Source organism: Anser cygnoides, chromosome 12 (genome assembly GCF_040182565.1).
Source record: "Anser cygnoides isolate HZ-2024a breed goose chromosome 12, Taihu_goose_T2T_genome, whole genome shotgun sequence".
NCBI lineage: Eukaryota > Metazoa > Chordata > Aves > Anseriformes > Anatidae > Anser > Anser cygnoides.
In genome coordinates, this window is record NC_089884.1 from 5258933 (window position 1) to 5283487 (window position 24555).

At 40.2% G+C, this 24555-nt stretch overlaps 2 protein-coding genes across 2 annotated transcripts in view; one reads left to right on the forward strand and one right to left on the reverse strand.

Moving 5' to 3' along the window:
• BCO1 (beta-carotene oxygenase 1) overlaps positions 1-24555 on the reverse strand; it is a 64293-nt gene that overhangs the window by 24079 nt on the left and 15659 nt on the right. Inside the window, exons 2-3 of the mRNA XM_067004758.1 lie at positions 22226-22402; positions 20857-20948 (exon numbers count right to left, since the gene is read on the reverse strand). The gene's annotated coding sequence lies outside the window, so the exon portion shown is untranslated. The remainder of the gene's footprint in view (positions 1-20856; positions 20949-22225; positions 22403-24555) is intronic.
• The window catches only part of LOC106033165 (polycystin-1-like protein 2), a 38747-nt gene continuing 15768 nt past the window's right edge, over positions 1577-24555 (forward strand). The window contains 22 exon segments of the mRNA XM_067004766.1: positions 1577-2280; positions 5454-5639; positions 6003-6113; positions 6553-6700; positions 8168-8397; positions 9056-9460; positions 10549-10647; positions 11380-11429; positions 12559-12676; positions 13309-13516; positions 14222-14342; positions 14590-14731; positions 15234-15425; positions 15645-15790; positions 16619-16813; positions 17686-17811; positions 19213-19395; positions 20462-20586; positions 21389-21515; positions 22712-22846; positions 23463-23688; positions 24075-24268. Coding sequence (XP_066860867.1) covers positions 2097-2280; positions 5454-5639; positions 6003-6113; positions 6553-6700; positions 8168-8397; positions 9056-9460; positions 10549-10647; positions 11380-11429; positions 12559-12676; positions 13309-13516; positions 14222-14342; positions 14590-14731; positions 15234-15425; positions 15645-15790; positions 16619-16813; positions 17686-17811; positions 19213-19395; positions 20462-20586; positions 21389-21515; positions 22712-22846; positions 23463-23688; positions 24075-24268 — 3651 coding nt within the window. The 5' untranslated portion in view covers positions 1577-2096.

Below are 24555 nucleotides of genomic sequence, written 5' to 3' on the forward strand. Positions count from 1 at the left end.
GTGGCATTTCTGCAGTGGGGGAATTCAAGCGAGGATCACTGCTTCCTGCATCTCTGTGATGCAGCTCCTGGCTCACTGAGCCACATCCAAACATAAATGCATGTTCTTTTGGTGTCAAGTTGTGGTGATATAAATTAATAATAGTTGCATCAAATTCAGTGGAGGTAATGCCGAGGACATGAGGATCACAAAGCTACAGATCCTTATTTGTACTGTTTCTGCTAATCCAGTGGCCTTGTAAGCCTGGCAGGTACCTTTTGTAAGGAAGTTCAGAAGTACTTAGGGTTTTCAGCTCCAAAATGCTGCTGGACTGGCTTCACAAAGTCCATCAGCAGCCTTTGCAATGTCCACGTATGGCTCCCAACTAGTTCTGATGATGAAGGCAGTACTTCCACCATTTCCAAATCACTGTATTGACTTCTAGCCTTGTCTTCTACCTCCGAGCAGGTATAAGTGAAGTAGCTCTGTAGAGTTAAGCAGCTTAGCTTTTAAGGGAAGATGGGAGCATTTCACATGGGGTGTGTAATTCTAAACAGACACAACACTTCAAAATACATCCTCCTTGGAACAGATGAGATTAATCTCAGAATGTGTAAACAGGTGGCCAGGATGAATGATACAATAATTACAGGAATCACATTAGCATCCAAAAGAAGCACCTCAAATAATCACACTGAAACAATAATAATTATTAAAAGCAAAGTAATCCAAAACAATTAAATGTATCTAGAGGAACACCGTGTGTTTTCCCATTTCATGATTCCTTGTGTTTCTTATTTCCCTCATCCTTCTCTCATTCTTACTGTTGTATCTCGTTGTTGTGAAGACATCCAGCTTTAATGCTCACACAATGACACCTTTGATGGAGGAGCTTTATCTCACTTTTGCATATGTCCAGTAACAGCATACATCAACCTTATCTTCTCTGCTCACGAGGAAAGCAATCCTGTAATGGCTTCTCTTCAACCTGACTTCATGTGGAATGACACCTTTACACAATAGGCCTCACAATGGCCATTGCAGTGACTTAGTATCAACACCGGTTGTGTGTATCCTCAGACGCAATCGCCATTATATATTAGAAGCAATCTGTTCCACGTCCTATTGCTGCTGTTGTTGCAAACAGTAAAGAGGAAGGAGGAATACTGATGACATGACAAGGATGACAACTCAAGCTTTTGAAGAAGGCAGCAAAAAGAGTGGTGATGTGATAAGCAACACCAGTGCTACATGGGGCACCGAGCTGAAAATGTGGCTTGGGATCACAGTTCTAATTTTTCTTGCTGTATGTTTGGCTGTGGAGGAGACAACAGTTGAGGAAGGAATCCCTTGCTCAAAGTATCAGCTAGCTTTCAACCACTCATGCTATGAATTTGTTAGACTCCAGCGATCCTTCAGAAGTGCCCAGAGATGGTGCGAGAGAGGAGGGGGGCACCTTGTCTTTATTGAAAACGAGAAAACTCAAGAGTTCTTGCAGAAGCATATTGCCGAGGATCAGGAATGGTGGATAGGACTGATCTCAAACTCCTTGCTGAATGAAACTACTGACGGTAGGTGCTTTTGAAATCGTCTTCTTTAAAACTGTACCAGCCCATGATGCTTACTTACCATGACAGCAAATGCAGTCAATCCCTCTATAGACACCTGCTGAAAGAACAATGTCTTTTGTAGCTGTAACTTCAGTTTTCTGTTAAAATGTTCTAGCTGTGTGCTTCACTTCTCAGTTGCATGTTGTCACCTTTTCCGTGGGATCTTGTGCTTGTGCAAACACATGGTGAATTAGATCAGCTGGCTAACCCAGTTAAAAAGATGTGCTGGGTTGGTTCTCCAGTGGACAAGCAAGCTGAGCTAATTCATCATGCCAGGAGATGCTGCTAGATCTGATGCAAGGGAATGGTGGAATTTGGAGGCTGGGAGCACGGGGGAAGCAGTGGTGTCTTTTTTAGTGGCTATATCAGATTATATGTTATATATTATATATTGAAGATCTCTATTCAGACAAAACCGTCTTTGCTTGAGTAGGAGCAGGGATACAGTCTCGCTCTGCAGGCTCTGACTCCTTAGTTGTGTTACTGTGGAAAATAAACACTCGGGAAATGATTACTTTGTTCACAGGGTCAATGATTTGGCTGGACACCTCAAATATAAGCTACAGTAACTGGTACAAGGATCAGCCATCTTCTTTCTCATCCACATGTGGGTACATCCTAAAGAATGCCAAGTATCAGTGGAGTGTGACTGAAAACTGCAGCCAGGAATTTGACTTCATTTGTGAGTTTGGTAAGATACACAACAGCTGGATCTAAGACATGAGCATACTGTATTCACAACTGTGCATAAGTTGTCTTGTTTCTTTCAAAGTGGCTGTGCAATAACCTAAAGCTTATTAAAAATGAACAAGCAAAAAAACAGTAAACCCCATCAGGGGCTCTTCTTCCACTTTGTTGATGATCTGATCCAAAGCAAGGAAGAACCCTAAAATCACTGGGAGCTGTAGGTGCTCAGCAACTAGCCTGTGAATTCCAGGTTTCCAACAGAGGACTAATAAAATAGAAACAGATCTGAGAGTGAATTGAAATGTGGAGTTGTCCATGTCTACTGTATACAAAAACTACTTTAAAGACGGTTTGAGCAGTGCATAACAGCATGTTTGCAAATATGAACTGCCACACCACCACAGTACCTGAGCGAGGTGGAACCAGTATGACTGCCCTGTATCTAAACTCGTAATCATAAATATGGGCCAAGGCAAGACCATCAAAGTAATTTGTCACGGAAGCAAAAATACAGCTGGGCTTCCAGAGATAACTTTTCTAGCAGCCTGGAGCAAGCAAAAGTGAGAACAAGTTTTTCTTGTTCAGACCCTCCTATCAGGTGCAGTTTGAGGGTTTCCCCAGGACAAGGAAACAGACAGGAGCTTGTCCCTCCTGGTGGCATTTTAGTGTTCAGATAGAAAAAAGTACAGACATTGTGTCCCTGGAGCTGCGGCTTGGAACAGTCCTGGAAAGGAATGCTGGCAGTATGATCCCATTCGACACACAGATATGAGGGGAATTTGTGTTCCTCGCACTTTGCACGTAAACCAGGCATTTAAAACTGGAACTAAGGTCACAAGCACCTGAAGGCAGGTGTGGCTGTAGACTCACTAAAATAAACAGTCTTCAAATGCAGTATGCAAATCCAGGTTATCCCAAGCCATAGCAGTGCTGCTGCCCTGGTCCAGTACGGTACTACCTCTGACATGATTAACAAATCATTCCACAATCAGCAAAACTAATAACGACTTGATTCCTGTCCTGATCTCCTGTTCCACATCCCGTCCTTATCCTCCTCCTCAGCTCTCCCAGTTCACTCCCAGCACTTTCTGCCTCTCCAGATGCTTTTCCCTCCATCCCTGCAGTTCTGCAGCAGCTTCAGAGCTCCGGCTGTACCTGCTGGCAGCTGAATCCCATCATGGAAAAGATAAATGCTGGGTTATGATCTCCGCTCCTAGTAGAGGCACTGATACAGCTCTTTCTCTTCCACCTACTATTGATTTTCATGAAATTTTAGGGTGTTTCGAGGTTTATGTCCATACATCAAATTTGGCTGAAGATGACGAACCTTAAAAATGATTGGGGGAGAGGAAACTGGCAGACAGCATGATGCCTTAAGCTTATTTTCCATGCTAAATCAGACTAACATTATTTTTCCATTACAACATGGTAGACAACTGTCTGTTTGTAAGGAAGCTACCATCTGTTACCATAGGATCTGACTTAAAGCCCATTACATTCAAAGAGAGTCTGCATTGTTGAACAACGATGCCAACCCACCATTACCCAGGAAACTGCGAACAGATTAAAGCAATTACAGCCTTGGTTTCCTTATCTACAGCCCATATCCATTAATACACATGCATATTTCAATAATAGACTCCCCTTTTACTAGCTTTGCATGCAAGGAATTTGATCTAATATCCGAAAGAAACAGGGACTTTCTTTTCATTAATTCCTCTGGGTGCTGAATGTTTGGAGGTTCGCACAGCCTGACAGTGCCTTGGTGTGTTTCTGTAAAATGGGCACAGCGGTGTTTGACTCCCTCACATTCAGTTACTGCAAGGCTTGGTTCACAGTAACATCGAGTTCAAAACCTCACCTGCTTTGAACGTACAGGTAGCTCCGAATGGGATCACTAGTTGAACTGAACCTCTCTGATTCCTGATAACCTCGTTTACTTGATCACCTGAGATGTTTATGTGTGCAAAAACTATTAAGCAGACAGACAGCATTCTGCCTTCATTTGCTCTTTGCCTCTGTCCTAGAATCGTGTTTCTCAACTCAAGTGAAAACTTTCCTTAGTTCAGTTCACTGTTCTTACTACTTCTATCCAAGCATTTGGTGCTCCGTACGTTAGGAATTTGATGTAGCAAAAATATACAGATTGAACAGGGACTGTCCATAAGAACACAAACCCAGTTCTGGACAGTTTTACATGTAAAAGTTGCTGAGACAGCAAATACTACAGGAACGCTTTATGTAAAGTAAAGAACAAATAAATGCATGAGATAATAGCCTGTATTACAATATAACAGTAAGTTATTTTTCAAGCTTATTTAGAGAGCTCTAACCTATAAACTGATCATGTTGCTATAGCTACAGCCAGGCTTAGATTTAGCTTTAAATAACAATAGCACACAATTACTGCAGTGTGCACACGTTGGCTCTGTTAATCAACGTGCTTAAGGGGAATGATCAAAACAGCAGTTGGAGGACAATGTATTTAAAGCTGAGACAGCTGAAACAGGAACATTCTTTTGCAACACTCCCATATGAGAACAGTCTTTTGCATACCCTTCTTCAGGGTATTACGTATCCTGATTACTACAGGATACCAAGAATTCTGAAAGATAATTAACTGTCCCAGATTAATCAAGGAATAAGGTATATGTTTTTAGAGATATGACCTTACTCATTTTAACAGCCCTGCTAAATGAAGTCAGTCGAATATTGCACAGGAACAAAGGTGCCTCTGTAGCAGAAATGGGATCAGGTCCTGTACTTAATACGCAAGATCTTCTCCAGCGCAATTATCTGAGTATCATGCAAATCACACACTGCCACAAGGGTTTCTGAAGTAAGAAGTAACTTTAAACCTTCCAGTACTACAGGTCAAACAAATGATAAGTGTTTCCCACAAAAGTATGTTTATTTTTTTATTTAAAATGTTTTCTTTTATTAAAAGTGTTCTCAGATTTTTGCTTAAGATGGTAAAGAGCATAAATCTATTTTTTCGGATTTCCAAAATGGAAAAATATTTGATGCTTTGTTCATTTTTCCATTTTCAGTATTGTTTAGCTTAAAAGGAAGAAAAATAAAACAAAAATAATAATAACAAAAAAGAAGGATATGGAGAACTGTAGCAGGACTTTTCAGAAATTCAAAAAGTTAATTCTGATTTTTTCCCCCTAATAGAATCTGGCCAGAGCATTGCTTGTGATAATTACAATGCCACTGTACAGTGTGGGTCAGGAGAAGTTATCCAAATTGAAGAGACCTTCTATGGAAGAAAGACCCCTCACTACTGTGTATTGGAAACCCCTCTCCAGTATGATACAGATGAAGACTGTAGCTGGATCAGTGTCAAAGACGAAGTAGCAGGTACTATCTTATGGCATTGTTTGTCATACAATACATTCCTGGTCCCTAAAGTATTTCATCTTGTATTTCAGTAGCTTTAGTGAATGGAAAAGTATATTATTCCTAAAATGAAGGGGATCACAAAGAACTTCTGAGATGGAGGAGGGTCCCACAGGAGGCTAAATGGGAAGGAGGGAACAGTGCTAAGAAATACCAGGCAATAAGAAACACACTGAAGTCAAAGTGCTGTAGGAGTTTGTCTAGAAATCAGTGACGAAGCATTGCTCCCCTCACTGGTGTTCTTGTTTCAGTAACCATCTCTCACCTGAGCTGTTATGACAGTCAAAGACAAAAAACACTAATTCATGTAAAACTTCTTTCCAGCACAGTGTCATGGTCTTCAGGCCTGCCAGGTGGCAGCAGATGGTGCTTTCTTTGGAGACCCTTGCCCAGCTTCAGGAAGCTATTTGTCTGTTCAATACCACTGCAAGGAAGGTAAGTGGGAGAGGGCTGTCAACACCAAAAGCCTGTTCTGCACTTTGCTGCAACATTGTGAGCATAAGATTTATCTTGACAATCCCTGTTCCATCCTCAAAGAAGAATCTGGAAGAGTGGTGACCACTCGAAGTATTGAAGGCACAAAAATGTAGCTTTCCTCTCTTAACTGACAGCTCCAGAGGGTTTTTGATAGGACACAAAGCCAGGAAATTCAGACACATAAAACAAGCAAATAAAATTATGTTCTAACATGAATCTTGACCAGTAGATACGGAGAAGAATCAGCTCCCAGTCATGCCACTAATGCACTCAAATTGGCAGCAGTATCAACTCTGCTTTGGAGAAGGCCTGTTCTCAACAATACATGAAAAACAATTGAGTTATGTAAGAGTCGCAGACAAACAATGGCACTGAATGCTGTCATTATGTTTTACAGGTCTGCAGCTGGTTGTAACAGATACATGCTTTATCTTTGAAAACATCACAGTCTCTTTGAACTGGCTGCTCTCCCCATACTCTGGCAACCTTTCCTGTATCATCAGCACTGGAGATGGCCACACGGTTGATCCTTACTACCCTCTAACGTAAGATGAGTCCTTTACACATCATCAGACAAAGAGCAAATTTCACTGCTTGCATTTCATTGAATGCTTCAAGATGAGATGTCAAAAATTAATCAGACTGATAACAGACCATACATACAAGATACTTGGATTCTGCAGAAACCTGTTTTGAAATAAATACAAAATGTTATGTCAAGCTGCCAACCACAATCTTTCTTCTGCTTATCGTGACAAGTGATTCCTATTTCTTACTAATGGAATTGAATACAGATCCCTAGCACACAAAATTACTGAAAAAAAATGTCAGTAATTGCCAAAGAAATAGGCAAGTGTTATTTTTTAAAAGTATTTTTAAAGAGTATTTTTGATAACATTTAAAAAGAATACAGTGGAATTCTGGAATTTTTCTTTTAATTGCATAAAAAATGTCTTTGAAAGATCAAACACTTTTCTGCTGGATTTAAAAGCCAGATTTTGTATTGTCCTAGTGCTAGGCACGACATAATATGAATCTAGAAATTTATTTCTCTTCTAATGGAATCCCAACTAGAAAAATAAGAGTAGAAAGAATGAAAACCAAAAAGTCATAATATACTAGAAATAGAAAACATTCCTTCAGAGCTACAGACACAAGCTTGTAGCTGCAAAGAATATTAACAAAATCTGTAATAGGGAGCCTTTAAGTGAAATATGATTGCTAGCTGTAAGCTGAGACTTGCTGGTTTTATGGGAGGCCCTTTTACTTCATGGCCAGCAGTCATGCTTATGCGTTTTCTGCATTCAGTTTGATACCCACTCTTGCAGGGGCTGCTTTTTCTGTTCCTGTCTTGTCAATGCCATGTTTCTGAAATCCAGTTAGAAAGAAACATTTTACTTCATTAAAACAGAGAATGAAAAATATGCATTGTCAAGGATGACATCTGGATCTATTTTTTTGTTAATTATTATTCTTATTTTTTTGCATTTACTAGGTGTCACCATGATAGTTCAGAGAGAATAGTGTCAGGAGTAATACCTCTTTCCTGCCTTCCATGGTGCATGTCATTCAAGAAGGATATCCTTAGGTTCTTTTTACCATCTCCTGATGCTTGTTAGCAGTAATAGCAGCTGCTGCAGACTTCTTCGTATCCATTCATCTCCTGTTACTACCACTGCTGGAGCTGTACCAGACCTAGGAAGTGAAGAGACATTTTTCCAGCATGGCAGTCGCACATACATAGAGCAAAATAAAATAGCAAGGTTTGAGATCTGACAAAACGCTGAGTAGCCTCAGCTTCCACTGATGTATCCAAAAGAAGATAAATCAGGAATGAAATAAAGAATAGAGAAATCGAGGGCACTGCTACATGCTCTAGTGTGAATAGTCATGTTCATTTCCAGTCTCCTGAGCCAGGTCAGAAATTTGGGAACTGTGACCACCGTTAGCATGTAAGGCTCAAGACTTTCCAGGACAGTTTTCCACAAGCAGCTGTTCTCCTTCTGTTCTAGACTGGCCAGCAATGTCACATACAGATATTCATCTCCTGGGGAGTTCACAGTTTTTGTGGAGTGCACCACCAGCGAGTGGCATGTGACAGCACAGAGGCGGGTGACTGTTCAAGACAAGATGGACGAACTAAGCCTTACCGGGTGCTACAGCCAGTACGAATCTGGGAACAGCTCTCACTGCCGAACACTCTACGGGGAGGTGTTATGGATCCAAGTTGAACTCAACGGAGGTGAGCTTCATTACTCTGCATGCTTTAAATTGTAGGCTAAATATGATCCTACCCATAGGACAGAAGCAGGATTTTCATTACACAAAACAATCCTTTTTAGTGAATGATTTCCGTCTAATCATTGCATTTCTGCAACTGAATGCTCTCGGCTCCCTTGGAGGGGTTCTTTCTCAGAGGTATTTTGAACATGAGCATAAACCTTTTTTCCCCTCTTCACAAATCTGACAAAGCATGACCACAACTTCAGTCATGTGAATCCACATGAAGCCAGTAGTAGTATTTCTGTATTTGAAGTTAGGAACGCACAGAAATGCCTCTCTAGCAGAGGGTAAGAGGATTCCCCACTGAGCAGGTCATATTTGCTACTGTGTATTTTGTGCTCACTTCAAGCTCCTGGGATCCACATGCTTAAAAACTGAAATTCAGTAGCATGTGTTTGAACTCTCTTGACCGCCTTAGCACTCTCAGCAGAAAAGAGTCAGATTTCCATAGGGAGCCAAATGGGCACGAAGGCACCAAAAGTGACTTTATTCAAACTAACTGCATTGCTGCAGTACCCTTATGGCTCCTTTGTAAACACCTAACTGCTGCACAAAGCAGCTAGAAGTGGATTGCCTATTACGTAGGCCGTGAGAAATTTTGACCTGTCTTTTTGCAGGTAACGGAGTGACCTACACTGTACTGGCAGACAACGTGACACTCGCTGAATCCAGTGCAAAGGAAGGAATTCTCCCTCACAATCTGACACTTGACAGTGCTGCTCAAGAGCTGCTGGGTCCTGGGATGCATCGGCTGGAAATCCGAGCATCCAGCAACACCACTGCATCAGTGATCTCTGGGAGCATTGCCGTTCACTTAATCGAGCCAGTCTCTGGTCTTCAGGCTGTGTTAGCTTCTCACACTCTGCACCTGGGGGAGAATCTGGAGATAAACGTCTCTGTTCCTCATGGTGCCCCAGATAAGCTGAAGTTTGAGGTGGTTGGATCTAATGAAACTCACTCTCACGAGGAAGACAGCCCTGCAGGGGAACCTCGAACATACCTCATTCCCATGCACTCTGAAGGTACAGCATGTTGACATCTCTGTTTCTAAGACACTCACAACTGAGTGGGGGAGTTCACATAAACAGGCACAGCACCCTGGGCTAGGGGACAATAACTTACAGCTGAATTTGATAACTTTTCAAAGCAGTTAAACCTGTCCTGCAGAAGTGTATGAACAGCACTGGCATTTAAGTGAGCTAAAAAAACGGAACTGGCAAATGGGTGTCCATAAGGAGACGGAAAGCAAGGTTTCACATGAATTTTGCAATTAAAAAGACGTAGCGAACCAGTCATTTTTTCATGACTGTACCTGATTCAGGTATAAATGAAGACATTTTCCTGACTCACAGAGCATTTTCCTCCAGTTCGTCCATACGTGTAACTTTTTCAACTTTATACTCCTTTTCACACTAAGGTAATAAAAAACCTGAGAAGTTCTCAGTATGGTTGAGAAAGAAAAAAGGGAGCTCCATCCTCATCTGCACATCAGTCTCCAACACGTAGTTTTTGTTGGACTTATGAATAAGCTTTTTAGCATTTTTTTCTTTTCATTATGAAGAATTCAAAGCCTTTAAAATATGGGATTGGGGAGACTGTCCTTAAGAGTTAATTCAGTGGCAGAAGATAAAAATGTTTTCTCCTCTAACGAACTATTCAAATCCCATGCCAAAGCTGGAACACCAGAAGCTAATTATGATTTCACTTTATGTTTTAAGAATATTCAATATTAGAAGTTTTAATGGGCCTCCCTATACGCATTTGAATGTCCCTTCCCTTCAAGCAAAACAAGACAGCTGCTCTCTCAAGATGTCTAAACTCATTTGGACTCCAATACTAGCACATCTCTAGATTTCTTTGTTGTATTATCAAAGCCAGCTGACAAAGAACAGCATTGCAAGTGCTAGGACAAGGGCAGCTGAGTTGTTAAAACCTGAGATAAAGAGGAAGACCATTCCCTGAAGAGCCTTCCGGCAGTGGCAAACTCATAAAAACAAACAAACAAAACCAACCAAGAGAAAAGAATAGGATTTTCTCGATGTATTGGATTTTATGTCACAAACATGGACTGGTCTGCTGCTATTCTAAATTGGTCTTTTGTCTTCTCTAGGTACTTTCCTAGTGAAAGTGGTGGCCATGAATGCCTTCTCAAACATGAGTCTGGATATTGGGTTCATCAATGTGCTGGCAAACACTTCTCATAAAGAAGGTAATTGCATTTATCTGACAGTGCTGGTTTTTACCATATAAATGTCTTTTTGCAATCAGAGCATTTTATGGCGTGTTTATGGTTTGCATCTAGTAATTGCTTTCTTTCCAGCAATAGTGCTGAAATCTTTTGTGGAGGCTTCTTCACGATGAAGGCAGATTCTCTGGCTTTGAAGTGGTCATAAATTAGCATCGCTCTCTCTATATTACATATTTACATACATTTGCTATTTGTCCTCAAAATTAAGTAGTGAAGTTTGTGTCCTGGGATGTAGCTCTAAAACCAGGAAATATCTGCATCACAGCAATCATATAAATTGCTGCCAGTAAACACTTCTAGATGGCACATGCATACATTTACAAAAGCAGATTTTACCAGGAATAAACTGACTTTAGTATTCAGACCTTTCCAGTACTTTCCCTCATTTTTTCTCTGTGCATCAATTGAACTTCTTAACCTCTGTGAACTGATTTTGATTTACACCATTATGATTGAAGAATTACAGTGATCTTATTTATAGTATTTATAGTGACAGTTTGTTACAGTTTTACCTCCTGAAAATACGCTGTTTATCACAATTCAGGAGTCCAAGTCTTATAGCCCTATCTTTCAGAGTGCTTGTAGTCAAATATTTAAGGTAAATTCACTGAGGACTGTCTGAAAGCTTTATAGGTAGCAATAAAATATTGGTTTTTTGTTTGTTTTTGTTTTGTTTTGTTCTGTATTGAACAGATTCTGCTAAGGAAAAAGGCAGCTCCAAAACAAATACCCAAAAGACAAAAGTAAGTACTATTGAAAGATCTTTCTTTAAAATAGAAATGCTTAGAAATTCCTCTTGCTAGTAAAAGTGCTGCAGAAGATATTAAAAACAGGCATTAGCAACATATTAGATTATGGACTAGATTTTCTGTGCCCCAACTAGTTTAACACAGAATCTACACCGAACATCTCCAAGACAAATGTGTCCACAGGCATTCAACCTACAGTTTGTAAAAGCCTGCAAAGAACAATTCCAATATTAGAGAAAATGAACTTTTCACCGTGATCCAGTTTTGGAAGTTGAAATGTGATTAGATGAATTTTTAAATTATCTATGTGACTAATGCAAACTTTTCTTTGAAGGGCTATCTTGCAAGCAGAGTTTAATATATTTTTATATTATTTCCAAGTGTTTTCTCCTTCTGTATTGGAATGTTTAAGTCACTTTCTGAAAAAGAAATTTCCAGCTCATGGCAAGCTGAGAAACTAATGATACACTAATTGCTAGCAGCTGCACAAAGTTAAATCGAGAATTGCTAGATATAATATTTTGTTATCATCTCAAAGGTCTAGTTTTTAACTATAACTCTAGCAGACAGATGTCTGCTATGGGAGACACGCTGCTTCACAAGAAGGCATCATGCTTTACAGATTGGCTGTAAAAATATATTGCGTCAGAGGAATATTAAACTAATTCAAAAGTTTATCACAGTTTGTTGCACAAGAAGACAAATTCAGCTTTCTTCTTCTCTTTATCTACAGCTGTAATGTATCCAATTCTGATAGAAAAGAGAGGTAGTAGAAAATGTACTTGAAGACAAATGATTGTCCAAGACTTAAAAGTCTTGGTCCAAAAGAGGAAAAGTAATGGGAATTTCCTAAGTACCTGGACTAATTTTAAAAATAGGAGCTGGGCTCCTAAACAGGTGTGAGTTTGGGAATATCTTGCCACACATAATTTCTCTGTGTGATCTGTTTCTATTCCCATAGCTTCTACTCCCACACAAACACTAGTTAGAGAAAGATCATTTAAACTACAGATCTGCATCTGGGGTCTAACCTTACACACCTTTTTCATTTCTATATGAAACAAGATATGTATGTGTTTATACATGCTACTCTCCTAACTGGTACCATTTCCTTATTATTTAGGATTACAAAAGAAAAAACAAAATATATATTAAACCAAGTCGCCACGTGGATCCTTTCACAACCGTTACTCTTGGCTGGCCAGATAACAGCGCTAATTCTAGTTTCCTCTGGTCCTGCGGTATGTGCATTTCCTGAAGGTTTTCCACCAACTTCTATTTCATGAGTATTAAACTCATCGTCATGTTAGACCAAGCTGTGAAAATCTGACTAGGGGATGGTTTAGTCTCTGCCTGGTTTTACAAAAGTTTGCCACTCGCTGTATATGAAGAACATCCCTCTGCCTTATTCTGGTTTTAACACCCACCTAATCATGGTCTATAATAATGCGTAGCACACAGCTCTGTCTTTTCCCAAAGGCGGCTCCTAGGTTTCAGTTTTTCAAGATCTGTCTATCCTAAGCCTTCACCCCCCCTAGTGAAGACCTAATTGCAAGTGACTTACACAGTTAAGCATTTGAAAGGTATGTGTCTCAATAAAACTGCAATAATTAGCATCAAACGTAATGCAAGAACATTTATGGCTGAAAACAGAACTGAGATTCAGAACATCTGTGTTCTGTCCTCGTATTTATCCCTGACCTCATATATTATTTTGAAGAAATCAGTTTGAACTCTGGTTACTCACTCCGTAAATTGGGTTAAGGAAACTCGTTTACTGTATAAAGCTCTTTGGAGCTGCTGTCGGGCAAGTCCTTTATGAGGGACATGGGATGTTACGATTATTCTAATAATAAAGGAAATGTTCGTGCAGGATCTTGCTGGCCTGAGTGGAATGAATGCGTGCAGCACCAGATAATCTTAACCAACCAACGAGAGGTGCAAATCCCACCTTCCTGCCTTCCTCCTCCAAAGTCAGCGGTGACTGTGAAGGTTACAGTCCAAAACCATGGGAATGAAGAGAAACAGGATGAGCAATGTCTCTATGTGACTGCAAAACAAGAACTACAGCTAGAAATCAGGTCTGTTTTCAAACCTTAGTGTTCACTATTTAATATTACTACTACACAAATCTAGGGCAAGGCCACAATTATCATTAATAATAATAGTAGTAATAATTTACTAATTGTTGTAAATCCAATTATTTATTACCATCAAAGGAATTAAAGACAATGGGTCTTGCTGCATTTTCCAGTTCACATTTCTGAACATAATCCTTTTATAAATTGCGTAATATTCTTCCCAAACCTCTTAGGCATTTTGACTCTCACTACCTCCTTTCAGTGCTGGAGATTTCCATATGCAAACCTCATTGAAATGACAGGAGTAAAAGTTGTAAGATATGTCTGAAATTCCTGCTAGGCACCCAGATACACATTACTGCTTTAAAAATCTGGTCTTCAGGAAGCTGGAACATCACTGGCATTTCGATGGTCTGTTAATATAATAATTTCAGGAGATTAAGTAGGCTTCACTTGAGAGCCTGAATGAGTTTTTGAACATAAAATAGCGTCTGGATTCTGCGCCTTAGTCATTGTTGAAAATGGAGATGAAGGTTCCTAAACCCCTTGCTTTAAAATGAAGTATTTCACTATTTGTGAGTCACGTCACCTGGACATATATCACAGGACTTTTGCAGATTTTCATTAAACAAGATTAAAACAACATCAAGGACTATGACATCTCATACAGTTACTGCCTGTAACTACTGCCTTACTTCCTTATAGGTGTGAGGCAAACTGCAAGCCAGTGAACGCTAGCGAGGAAGTTGTTTTGAGTGTCTCTGGACAGAAGGACTCCCAGGCCATATACTATAACTGGTATTTAGATAACACATTCCAAAACAAGGTGAGAGCATCAGATTTATCAGAAATACTGCACACACAAAAAATAAACGTCTATTGTGAGGGAAAGCCATGTGGTCTCAGAGGGGGCACATGGGGGGCTTTGGAAACAGATTGAGGTACGGGGGAGCTACGTTTGAGAGTGGTTATAATGGAGGGCACCAAATTGCCACCCTGCTCCTGATAAATTGCAACAGAAATCACAGCAAAGAGCGTCCACTGTCAAGTTTTCTTTTCTGTCTGATTTTCAGTCTGCGCCCCTCCCTCCAGCCTGTAGCCTGACTGGTTTCCGGCAGAACTCTTTGAATTTGCTTCAAAGCAACGCATCCATGTTGATAATGAACAGCTCCTTCTTGCAGACACACGGAGAAGCTTTTCAGATTAAAGTAACAGGTAGGGGCAAGCAGGGTTTTTTAGACTCCTTTGAGATAGCCTCTGCCATCCTGACATCATACTGACGTTACACGCACAGAGCCTCGCTGACAAGCAAGAAGTTAAATTATTCCACAAGTTGAGAGCTGTTACTTTACACATGTGTTCTCTAAAATAATTAAGAACTATCTTTGTTCTGGGCTGTTGCACAACAGGACAAATTCAGTTATCTTACTGCAAGTTGTTAATGACTTTGTTAAGGCTCATCTGGCAATGATGTTATATTAAATACTTGATTAAATATTCCAGCTTTGCTTTACAATGCAAACACTACCATGTTTTTAATACTTCTTTTCCTCTTACGGCTTATTCAGTAGTGGGATTTCCCTTCTGATTAGGTACATAGCGATGCTTCTGGTGCCTGAACAAACCACATCATTGCTAGAATAGGTAAGAGTAATGTCTGCAGCTCGCTGCTGCCATGGCATGATTATCGCTGACGTTCTGCTCCCTCCACTCCCAGCAGTGACTCAGCGTGGCTACGGGGAGGACACCTACCTCGTGAGCACAGTGCCTCCGCCCCAGGTCCCCAGCTGCGCTGTGTCTCCCAGGGAGGGATCCGTGCTCACCACTTTCACAGTCTCCTGCAGCACTCCATGCTCAGTGGATTCATGCCAATCCAGGCAGCTCACATACTGCTTCTACCTGAACTCCAGTAAGTCCCGAGATGGATGGTTTGGCTGCTTCCCCATGTTTCTGGCAAGCACTGTTACTGACACTACCAAGAGCAAAGCCACAGCCTGCTTCTGCTCCTCGGAGAGTCTAAACATGAGTCAATCAGGCCTGCACAGAGCAAGCCTACAGCTCTCTGTTCTCAGAGAACAGGAGGTGTCTGTGTGAAATCTGGTAGGTAATCCCATCTTTCCTATTTCAGATTCTCTCTTGCACTGTGGCCCAGATCCTGAGCTCTTCCCAGTTTATCTTCCACTTGGAGAAGAGGAAAATAATTTCATTTTACACGTGACAATTACCATTAGCAACAACTTTGGTGATACAGTTCAAACTAACGCTTCAGTGAAGGTACGCAATACAAACACTTTATTCAAGTTCTCTCAAGTTGATATTTAATCTGTGATTCACTTTTGGAACTTCTTCCCATTTTGTACTTATTACATGCCTGTGACTGTGCAATACTCATTTCTGTATCTAACAGAGACTAATCTCTGTGGACTCAAGATAGTCAGAAGATACTTCTGTTTTTTTTCTAAGACAGAATTTTAAAAGATGACCTATTTGGACATTGGGCAGCAGAGGTTGTATTTAGTGAGTCTGGAGTTACTCTCTGTAGGGCCCTGAAAACTCCTGCTTTTGTGCCAGTAGAGATCCTTATCAGGCCACTAAAACTCCATGTATTTCTCCATGCCTCACACTCAGCAGAGCTTCTTGTCACTGTGGTTTTTTTGTGCAATACACAGGGTAAGGCTTTGGGTTGAATTAGAGTCTGTTTCTTCTTCTTCACAAATTTCTCAGCCAACTGGGTGGAATCAGACATCTTAAAAAGAGAGTAGTTTTTCATAGATTGAGATGGAATTGGGTTCTTTTCTTATATTTGGGCATTTCTAAAGATGGCCCATAGGATCTTAGAATGCAAACATCATTCTAAAGGGTGGTAACAGCAGCATGAGTCTGTTCCAGCTGTACAAGTCAATGACTCCAGTATGTAGTCAGCAGACCCAAGAGGACAGCAGAACTGCCTGGAGAATGTAATTGAAAATAAAACATGAAAAAATGGTAGCAGAGTTTTCTGTCCACTCTAGCTAGGCTGCCAATGAGATGACTGTGGGAACTGTTCAAAGATAACTGTAACAGTGTTAGCAAAGTTAAGAGCATTTCTGATTCCTTTATCAGGTTGGACACACAGATATGATCGACGGGAACCTGACCCTACAGGCCATTGTATCTGAGAAGGCAAACAGCATCCTAAAAGATGGGAACAACAGCATGAGTCTCTTCCAGCTGTTTAAGTCAGTAACCTCAGTCCTTAATCACGAGACCCAAGAGGAAAATTTTAACATATCTTTACAGACGGACACACGAAAAGAGGTCAGCCAGACACTTGTTTTCTTGCAGTACAATGCGATATAACTGACTCTTTGTATTCTTTGGCAGCTCTTAAGTAGTAAGAAGCTCATATATCACCTCCTCAATCAATGGAGATTTCAAGTTTCTGGTATCCACCTCTGTGTTTGGCACAGGTTTCAGCTATTTTTTACTACTTGCCCATGAAAAATAATAATAATAATAAAAATATATATATATATCATCCATCAGTAAAATAATTCATTCTCAACTGTTAATGCAATAATTTAAACTTATTTGGATGGTCTTTTTAAGCTTAGAGGTAGCCTGATTTTGCACAAAATTTAAATGTTAATAAAATTGCCTCTCCTGCAGGAGAAATATCCTATCGAAATTTCCCTAAAAGTACTAGATGGCAGGTAATTTTAGTTTGTTTCTTTCGGCTACAAGCTTGTTTCAATTTTAAGCTGATATTTGTACAGTGCTTTGCATGCCTCAGATGTAAAGATCTAGAGAAATGTCATATAATCCTTCAATTGTGATTCATTATTTGACTAACGTCAATTATACATGGCTCTGCTTTCTCTGGAAGTGGCATTTACATAATAATTCACAGACATTAGTACAAAGTCTAAGAAGTAACTCCCCTTGCTATTAATGGATGTTAAGTGTATAAATTCTCTGTGTTGGGAGGTAACAAAACTCATGTAATTACACACTTAGTAAGGCAAGTGGCATCTTGTCAGGAGACCTAATATCAGTTCAAATGATCCTTGTTGTGGAGCCTTATTCTACCACAGAGTTTGCAGCAAGCCTCGCTGTCAATATAAAGCACTACTTGCTTAGTCTTCATTAGCATCTTATTCCTTTGCCTAATTATCCCTTTCCATCCCAAGCTGCGAGGGCTGATGCTGACAACTCTCTCTGCTGTTAACGTAACATCAGTGCAGACTGCTCTTCAGATGTCAGAAGTGTTGAAAGAAATCACTCACAGGAGTGAGGAGCTGTCTGCCTCTGCGCAGGTAAGATGCATCTCGCTTTCTGTCTCCTTACACCAACAGTATAGACACTGTTGCACCCCACTAACCTTGGAAGAGTTTCAGTGCCTTACAGGTACCTGTTCTTTGCTCTTTTTTTTTTTGACTGTACTAGGATGTGTGCCTTGACCAGAAGGGAATACATTTTGCTGTTTTGAGTAAACAAATGTGGACCCACAGGGGTCGTCTCAGCAGTCACTACAATCCAGGGGATAAGTGGCTGGCAGTTACATTCTGTGATACATCTTTAAGATGAAAACCTTAACTTTTAGCAAAAGACAGGCTAGGATGTATATTTTATCTTGTAAAGCACTCTTAGAATCTTGAAGAAGAAGAACCCAGGAAGGTTTTCCTAGAATTACCCAGATCCATTGGTCCCTGATCCATGCACTGTCACAAAATGTACATAAACAAGCTGCCAGTGAGGCAGGAACAAGGCAGTACCTAAAGGAATCAGGCACAAATGTTCAGATTGCCCTTGCAGAAGTATTTACTGAATCTTATCTGGCAATATGACACCGTTAGTAGACAATGCTATTTATGTGTAAGGAGTGAGCACATGGGAGGACAGAACAAACCATCACTGGGGACGTTTCACAAATACACCAGCAATAAGAAGAGCTGTCCCGATTTCTGACTTATTGTACAGTTGCAGCCAGACAATGGCTTGGGAGCATGTCAGCAGTATGTGGTTACCTTTGGTGAGACAAGAGCATAGCTCAGTTTCAGCACTCACTCCACGCGAGGCTGCTAAGCACTTGCAGACTGTGGGAATGGACACGTCCAAGCTTGCAATGACTGTGTTTGGCTCCGTCACCCTGGGCTAAGTGCTGGCCAGTGCTTTCACAACCAATCGTCAGTCAGGGGCTGTGTTTTGGCACAAAATAAATACTGTAAGACTCATTCTTTGGCATTTAGCACAGCACAAGGCCAAAGGTGTCACTTGCTGGTAATCCAATAGGTTTTATGGAAACCAAGATTGAAATGTACGTGCACTTGACAATAGAGTTGGGTCTCTGGAGTCACCACATAAAAGTACAACCTGATTTACTACGTTATTGTGCATCTAAACTCTTCCTTGTCGCTGTGTTTGACAGACATATTTTCTTCAGATATTATCCATCTTTTCTACGGATTGAATCCATGGAAGCATGCTACATTTTTCACGTTAGCTGTGTTACGTGTTAGTATGCCATCTAGTACATCATCATTATTGGTGTTTCAGGTATTACCCCAGCACAAATTATTACAGTAAAAGAGGTACAGCCACAAACAGTCCCATGGGATTACTTACACTGCAATACTCAGTAAAAGCCTCAATGACACGTCACTTCTGTCACTTGTAGTACCAAAACACTGAAACTTCTCCCTTTATTTCCCCTGCAGGTGGAAGCTAGCAACACACTAAAAGATGTAAGTGCTTCCTTGCTCACTGTAAACACAAAGGACAGCAGAGATGATCAGAAGCTAAAGGATGCAGCCAACTACCTATTTAACGCAGTGAGCAATGTCCTGCAAGCTTCCGTACAAACCAGAGCTGTGAACACTTCAGTGCCAGAGGCAGAACAGGTAATTTTGGTTTGGTCCAGTTTGTAGGGTCCTGTGGCAGAATATTTAACTTGCTTTAGAAGGTTTTTAAGAGTTTTGCTGCTTCATATTTTTAAATTGGCATTGGGTAGGGTTTATTATGACGACAGGGTGGACTTGAATATCAAAGTAAACTTCTCCCCAGTTGGGCCTGTTAGAACAGTCTGCTAATGGGAATGATAGGAGCCTCTTAAGATTTGTTGCATTTAAAGCTGAACAGGACAGAGTGCTGGAGAACACTGGATCAGTGTAAGACCTCTAACGGAGGACAAGCAGACTGACTGCAGTAAGATTTTTTTTTTCTAGATCCGATTCTTTTCCCTCCTTTTGCCCCACAATTCAAGGAAGCCTCAGCTAGTCGATATTTGTGATTGGTTCCACTACTTCAGAGCTGGAATCGGCTCTGGTTGCTGCTTACACTTCTTCAGAAAGCCCACTCTGATTTTCTATTCAGAATTATGCAATGTGTTTGTTTTGTCCTAGCCCTTCCTATTTATATGTAAACTGCCACAGTTGCCTTTGTGTGCTTCCTGGGCTGAATATACTTTGCTTTCATCTCTGCAAGAGAGTAGGGCATGATATAAATCTAACATGAGCGAAAAGGTTATGAACTGTTCAAACTCCCCCAGCATAACACCCTAATAACACATAACGAATAGGTAATTAGGTCTTATTTTTCAAGTGACTAAACATTAAAATGTGCAGTGAAAGAGCATTAATGTACACAAGTGCACAAACATCTTGCATGAAATTGATGTAATTTTTGTAGTCCTTCAAACTTCGATTTGTAGAAATTCTAAATATTAGAATTCCATTTACTGTAAGATATTTGTTTGCTGTATGCAATGTTCTCATGAGAATTACAGAAGTTGAATTGCTGACAAGAATAATTTTCTCTGAGATTAAGAAGCTCATCACCAAGTTTGCCAGCTTTATAAGACACAGTAAAACCGGTATTTCCTCATAAAAAGAAGTAAGGGCAAATAACGTCCAAGTTGCTGATTCTGAGCAGCTGTGTTACAAGTCCCCTCCTCTAATCCTTTTCCAGAGTTCAGTGTCACACCAGCTCCTGAATACAGTTGAAAATCTACAGAGTGCCCTTCTGTTTGGGAAGGAACCGGATGATGAACCCATGGTCTTTACCACTCATTCTGCCACCATGTATATAAACAGGTAACTGTAACAACACCCCCTAAATCCTGACAGTTACCCAAATTTTCCCCAAATATCCATTACATTATCCTTCAGTGAAACCACGCAACAAAATATTGTAGCATAATGACAGCTTCAACAGTGTGATGAGGCTGCCATTACTGACTATAGGAAGAACAGCTTGGACCCCAATTAACTTCAGTAAAGCCATCTTAGAAATTCTCATGCTGTGGCTTCTTTGACCAAGGGACAATTTACTGCTACTTCCTGGACCAGGCAGTAGCTGCTTACCTTTGAAAGTCTGTGGAAATCTCAGTCAGTCAAGTTCTTTTCTTCTTTTCCATGTTGCCAATAATGACACGTTATACAGAACTGTAACCAGTCTGGCAGGAACAAATACAATCATGAGGAGCCTGATAAGCATTCTCCATTGCCTATAATTATCCCCAAATTGTTCCTTGAGAGCCCATTTTTCATCCACATTTAACTGCGTAAAAATCAAGAGCATGTTCACACAAAGACCAGGTGTATCTTTTGCATAAGTACACCTAAGTAGGTACACCTCCACATCCAGATATGCCAATTCCACCCCTTTTTTGGGTGATATATAGTAGTGTTACGTGGAGTACAACATCAGGTAAAATGCACTAAGTAGTTACTGGCAGAGTTAGAAATAGTTTCCCACGTACGTTATACTAATGAAGCGAGAAAATTTTTTTCTAGATTTGAAATCCATACATGATTCTTTTCTTTTCTTTTTTTTTTTTTTTTTTTTTTTTTCCAATCTGTTCTGCTTGTGTTCAACCCTAACTGGACTGGACAGATTACAGACAGAAAGCCTGGATGGTACAGCCATTAATATCTCCAATTCCAGCTCTGCCAGCTTTGTTCTTCCAACAGCTTCCTCTCTCAGTGTTTCAGGAATTGATGATGATACAGTGGATATAAGGGCAAGTAAACAGCTTTTATCTGACTCAATCTGATCTACAACTTACTTTCTTGGTCTAGTGGTTTTAGACTCCTTTTACAGTGAGCATACAAGCACACAAATCATCCCTCCAGTCATTACAAGAACATTATTTGAAATATTTTTCTTGTCAAAGAAACCTTCTCTTATCTTAATTGCATGAAGTTGGTTGAGCAAGCTGAGGAGGACTGAAAGCTTAAACTCCCCATCCCATTATCCCCTCACGTACACTCCTGATTCCTACCTGGATGCTTAGAGAAGGTGATAGAATCAATACTACATACTTATTTGCTCTCTTTGTTTACAACCAGCGCTCTGAGGAGGACGCAACAGCTCAGAGTCAATATCACCATTAAAACCAACAGGCAGCTGTCCTCTTTCATCCCAGGTAGAAACAAACAAGTCTGAGGCACTCAGACCCTGCAGGAGACATGAGGTCTGTGCATGTCCTGATGATAGCACATCCCTGATCTGAATTAGGAGACTTTGTTTTTTTCCCTCAGAACAAGAGATTGCATACTATTGTGATGTTTTTCTAATAGATTTTCTAAAGGCCTCTCAGGTTGATTTGACGCTCTGAGGACACTCCTACAATACCTGTAAAACATACACTTTTTTCATTCTGTCTTTTCCAGCTCTGTTTAAACACGTCCAGAACCCCCTTATATCAGTGGAATACTGAAAGTGTCTTACCTGAGCATTAGGAGAGGCTCCTGAATCCTCTCATTGAAATGATGACTCTGACACACTCTTTTATGCATTGCTGTCACAGGAGAAATAGATTTTTGTTCCTAATGCCAAGAGGAGTGCCGCAGCTTTGACAGAGTTACTTGCAAAGAGGCTATGCAATTGCATTTTGATATCTGGTATCTAAAAGACAAAATGGTTACAATGAATGGAAACCCATAAACAGTGTTGTACACATCACCTTTCAGAATCCGAATCACTTTCAAGGTTTGCGTTTGGCCTATCACAGAGCTAAGGCAGGTATTTAAATCTGGATGCAGGCTTCTTATGAGTACTGTTTGGGTCTGAGTTCAAGCCATATCTTTTCAGCAATTTAGACATATTAATATAATATATTAATATTATATTAATATTATAAATATATAATGGATATATAAATATAATGAAATCTTACCAATAGCTCAAAGCTGATTCTTAATGTCTTGCTAATAGATGGTGAGCTTTGCCGTGAATCCCTTTCTCTCCAGCGACACCAGCTTTGACATCAGTGGAACAGTGGGAGGTTTAAGCCTTACTGGTCTGGATGGCTTGATCATACCAGTCAGCAATCTCAAAGAAAACATTGAGGTAAACCCACTATTTTCTATCCCTATCCCTTTTTTCCTTTTTTCTGTTTACAGTCATTTGTGCTACCATCCTCTGTAAGGTGACTACAAACTGTGGTACTGTGTTCACTACAACATATCATGGGATCATGGGTGCCTGCATTTATGATGGAGGGATTTCTTTGATTTTAAGAATAAAATAACAAAAAGGGTCAGGAAAAATTACTCCAGACTACAGTCATCCCAAAACACAATGTCATGGATGTCAACATCCAACAAGGCAGTACACACATATTACTCCTGTTTGGGCTTCCTAGCCCATGTATAAACTTACATTTAAATAGTTCATATATGCACTTCATGCAGCCGGTATTTCAGTTATAACCTCAGCTATTACTTACAAAATGCACCAAGGATCACAGACCTTGTGACGAACCTATGTGGATTTGAAAGGGATTTTTCAGAGGTTAGCTGACAGTATCAAGACAATCACTTTGAAGACAGTATTTTTGTTGGCCATACTTTCCTCATATTATTAAAAAAGATTTTCTAGTGTGTGGCTGTATTGTGCTTATAGATAAAAATAGAAGCAACATGCTTTTCTGTATTTGAAGCTATGTCTTTCTGTTTAAAACCAGATAATGTTACCAAGGCATTCTGCAACTCAGGAAAATAGGATTCTATTGAATCTGGGCAATTTTAGCACTTTCCAAGTCAACGTCACCTCAGAAAACACATCTACAGTGATTTACCTGGAATGTGAACAAGACGTTCCACTAATACTCTACTTAGGGTATGGTTATCGCCCTAATGAAACTAACTATGACCTGAAAAATCATCTGTTCTGTAACAAAACTACTGGAGGTAAGACAACTTGCTAGTGACCCATAGCTTGGGCATTTTGGGCTTGTGGAACCAAAAGACAGAGCTCTGTGCGTGGTCACTACCCACGGCAATTAAGGGCACCCAACATGGACGACGTGGAGGGCTCATCCACAGCTTTACAGGGTCAGCACATCTATATACTTGCAGAACGAGCCCTGACCATAAGTTCAGAAATCTATCCTGAAAGAAAGGTCTCAAAGGAGTTCCAATCTGTCATGCTACCGGAGCAAAGAGTGGGATGCTTTGAACAGTGAGCTGCTAGCGATTATTTGATACCTGTTTCTTTCATTTTGTTCTGTTTGTTTATTATACGCAACACAGCTGTATTCCGAATTAACATTGAAACTAAAATATTTATGTTCAAGGTGAGACAAACACCTGGGTTCTTAGCCCAGCAGAACTCATTTTTGGAGAGGGAACTTACTACTTCACGGTTTTACAAGATATGGGACTAGATTCCACAGCCCATGACAGGCTAACTATAGCTGTCACTTGCTTCGCATCCCGCTGTGTATTTTGGGATGAGCAGCAGGGGAACTGGAACAGCCATGGATGTCAGGTAAGTAGAGAGAAACATAGCAATGTTTATATTATTTACTTCAAAGCCAGCCCTTATAACCCTCATCTTGTAGTAAAATGATGGCATTGATCTCACACCATAAAATAACATCATTCTGAGATGTTTTAATAAAATCGAGAAGTGAAGGTTAGTCCAGGATGGCTAAATTTCAAATGACATTTCCATTAAACTTCTTGGGATATGCTTATAGATAAGGAGAAACCAAACTATTCTGACAAGTCTGTATCATATTGTGAATGCCTATTTCTGGCTAGACATTGGAATTA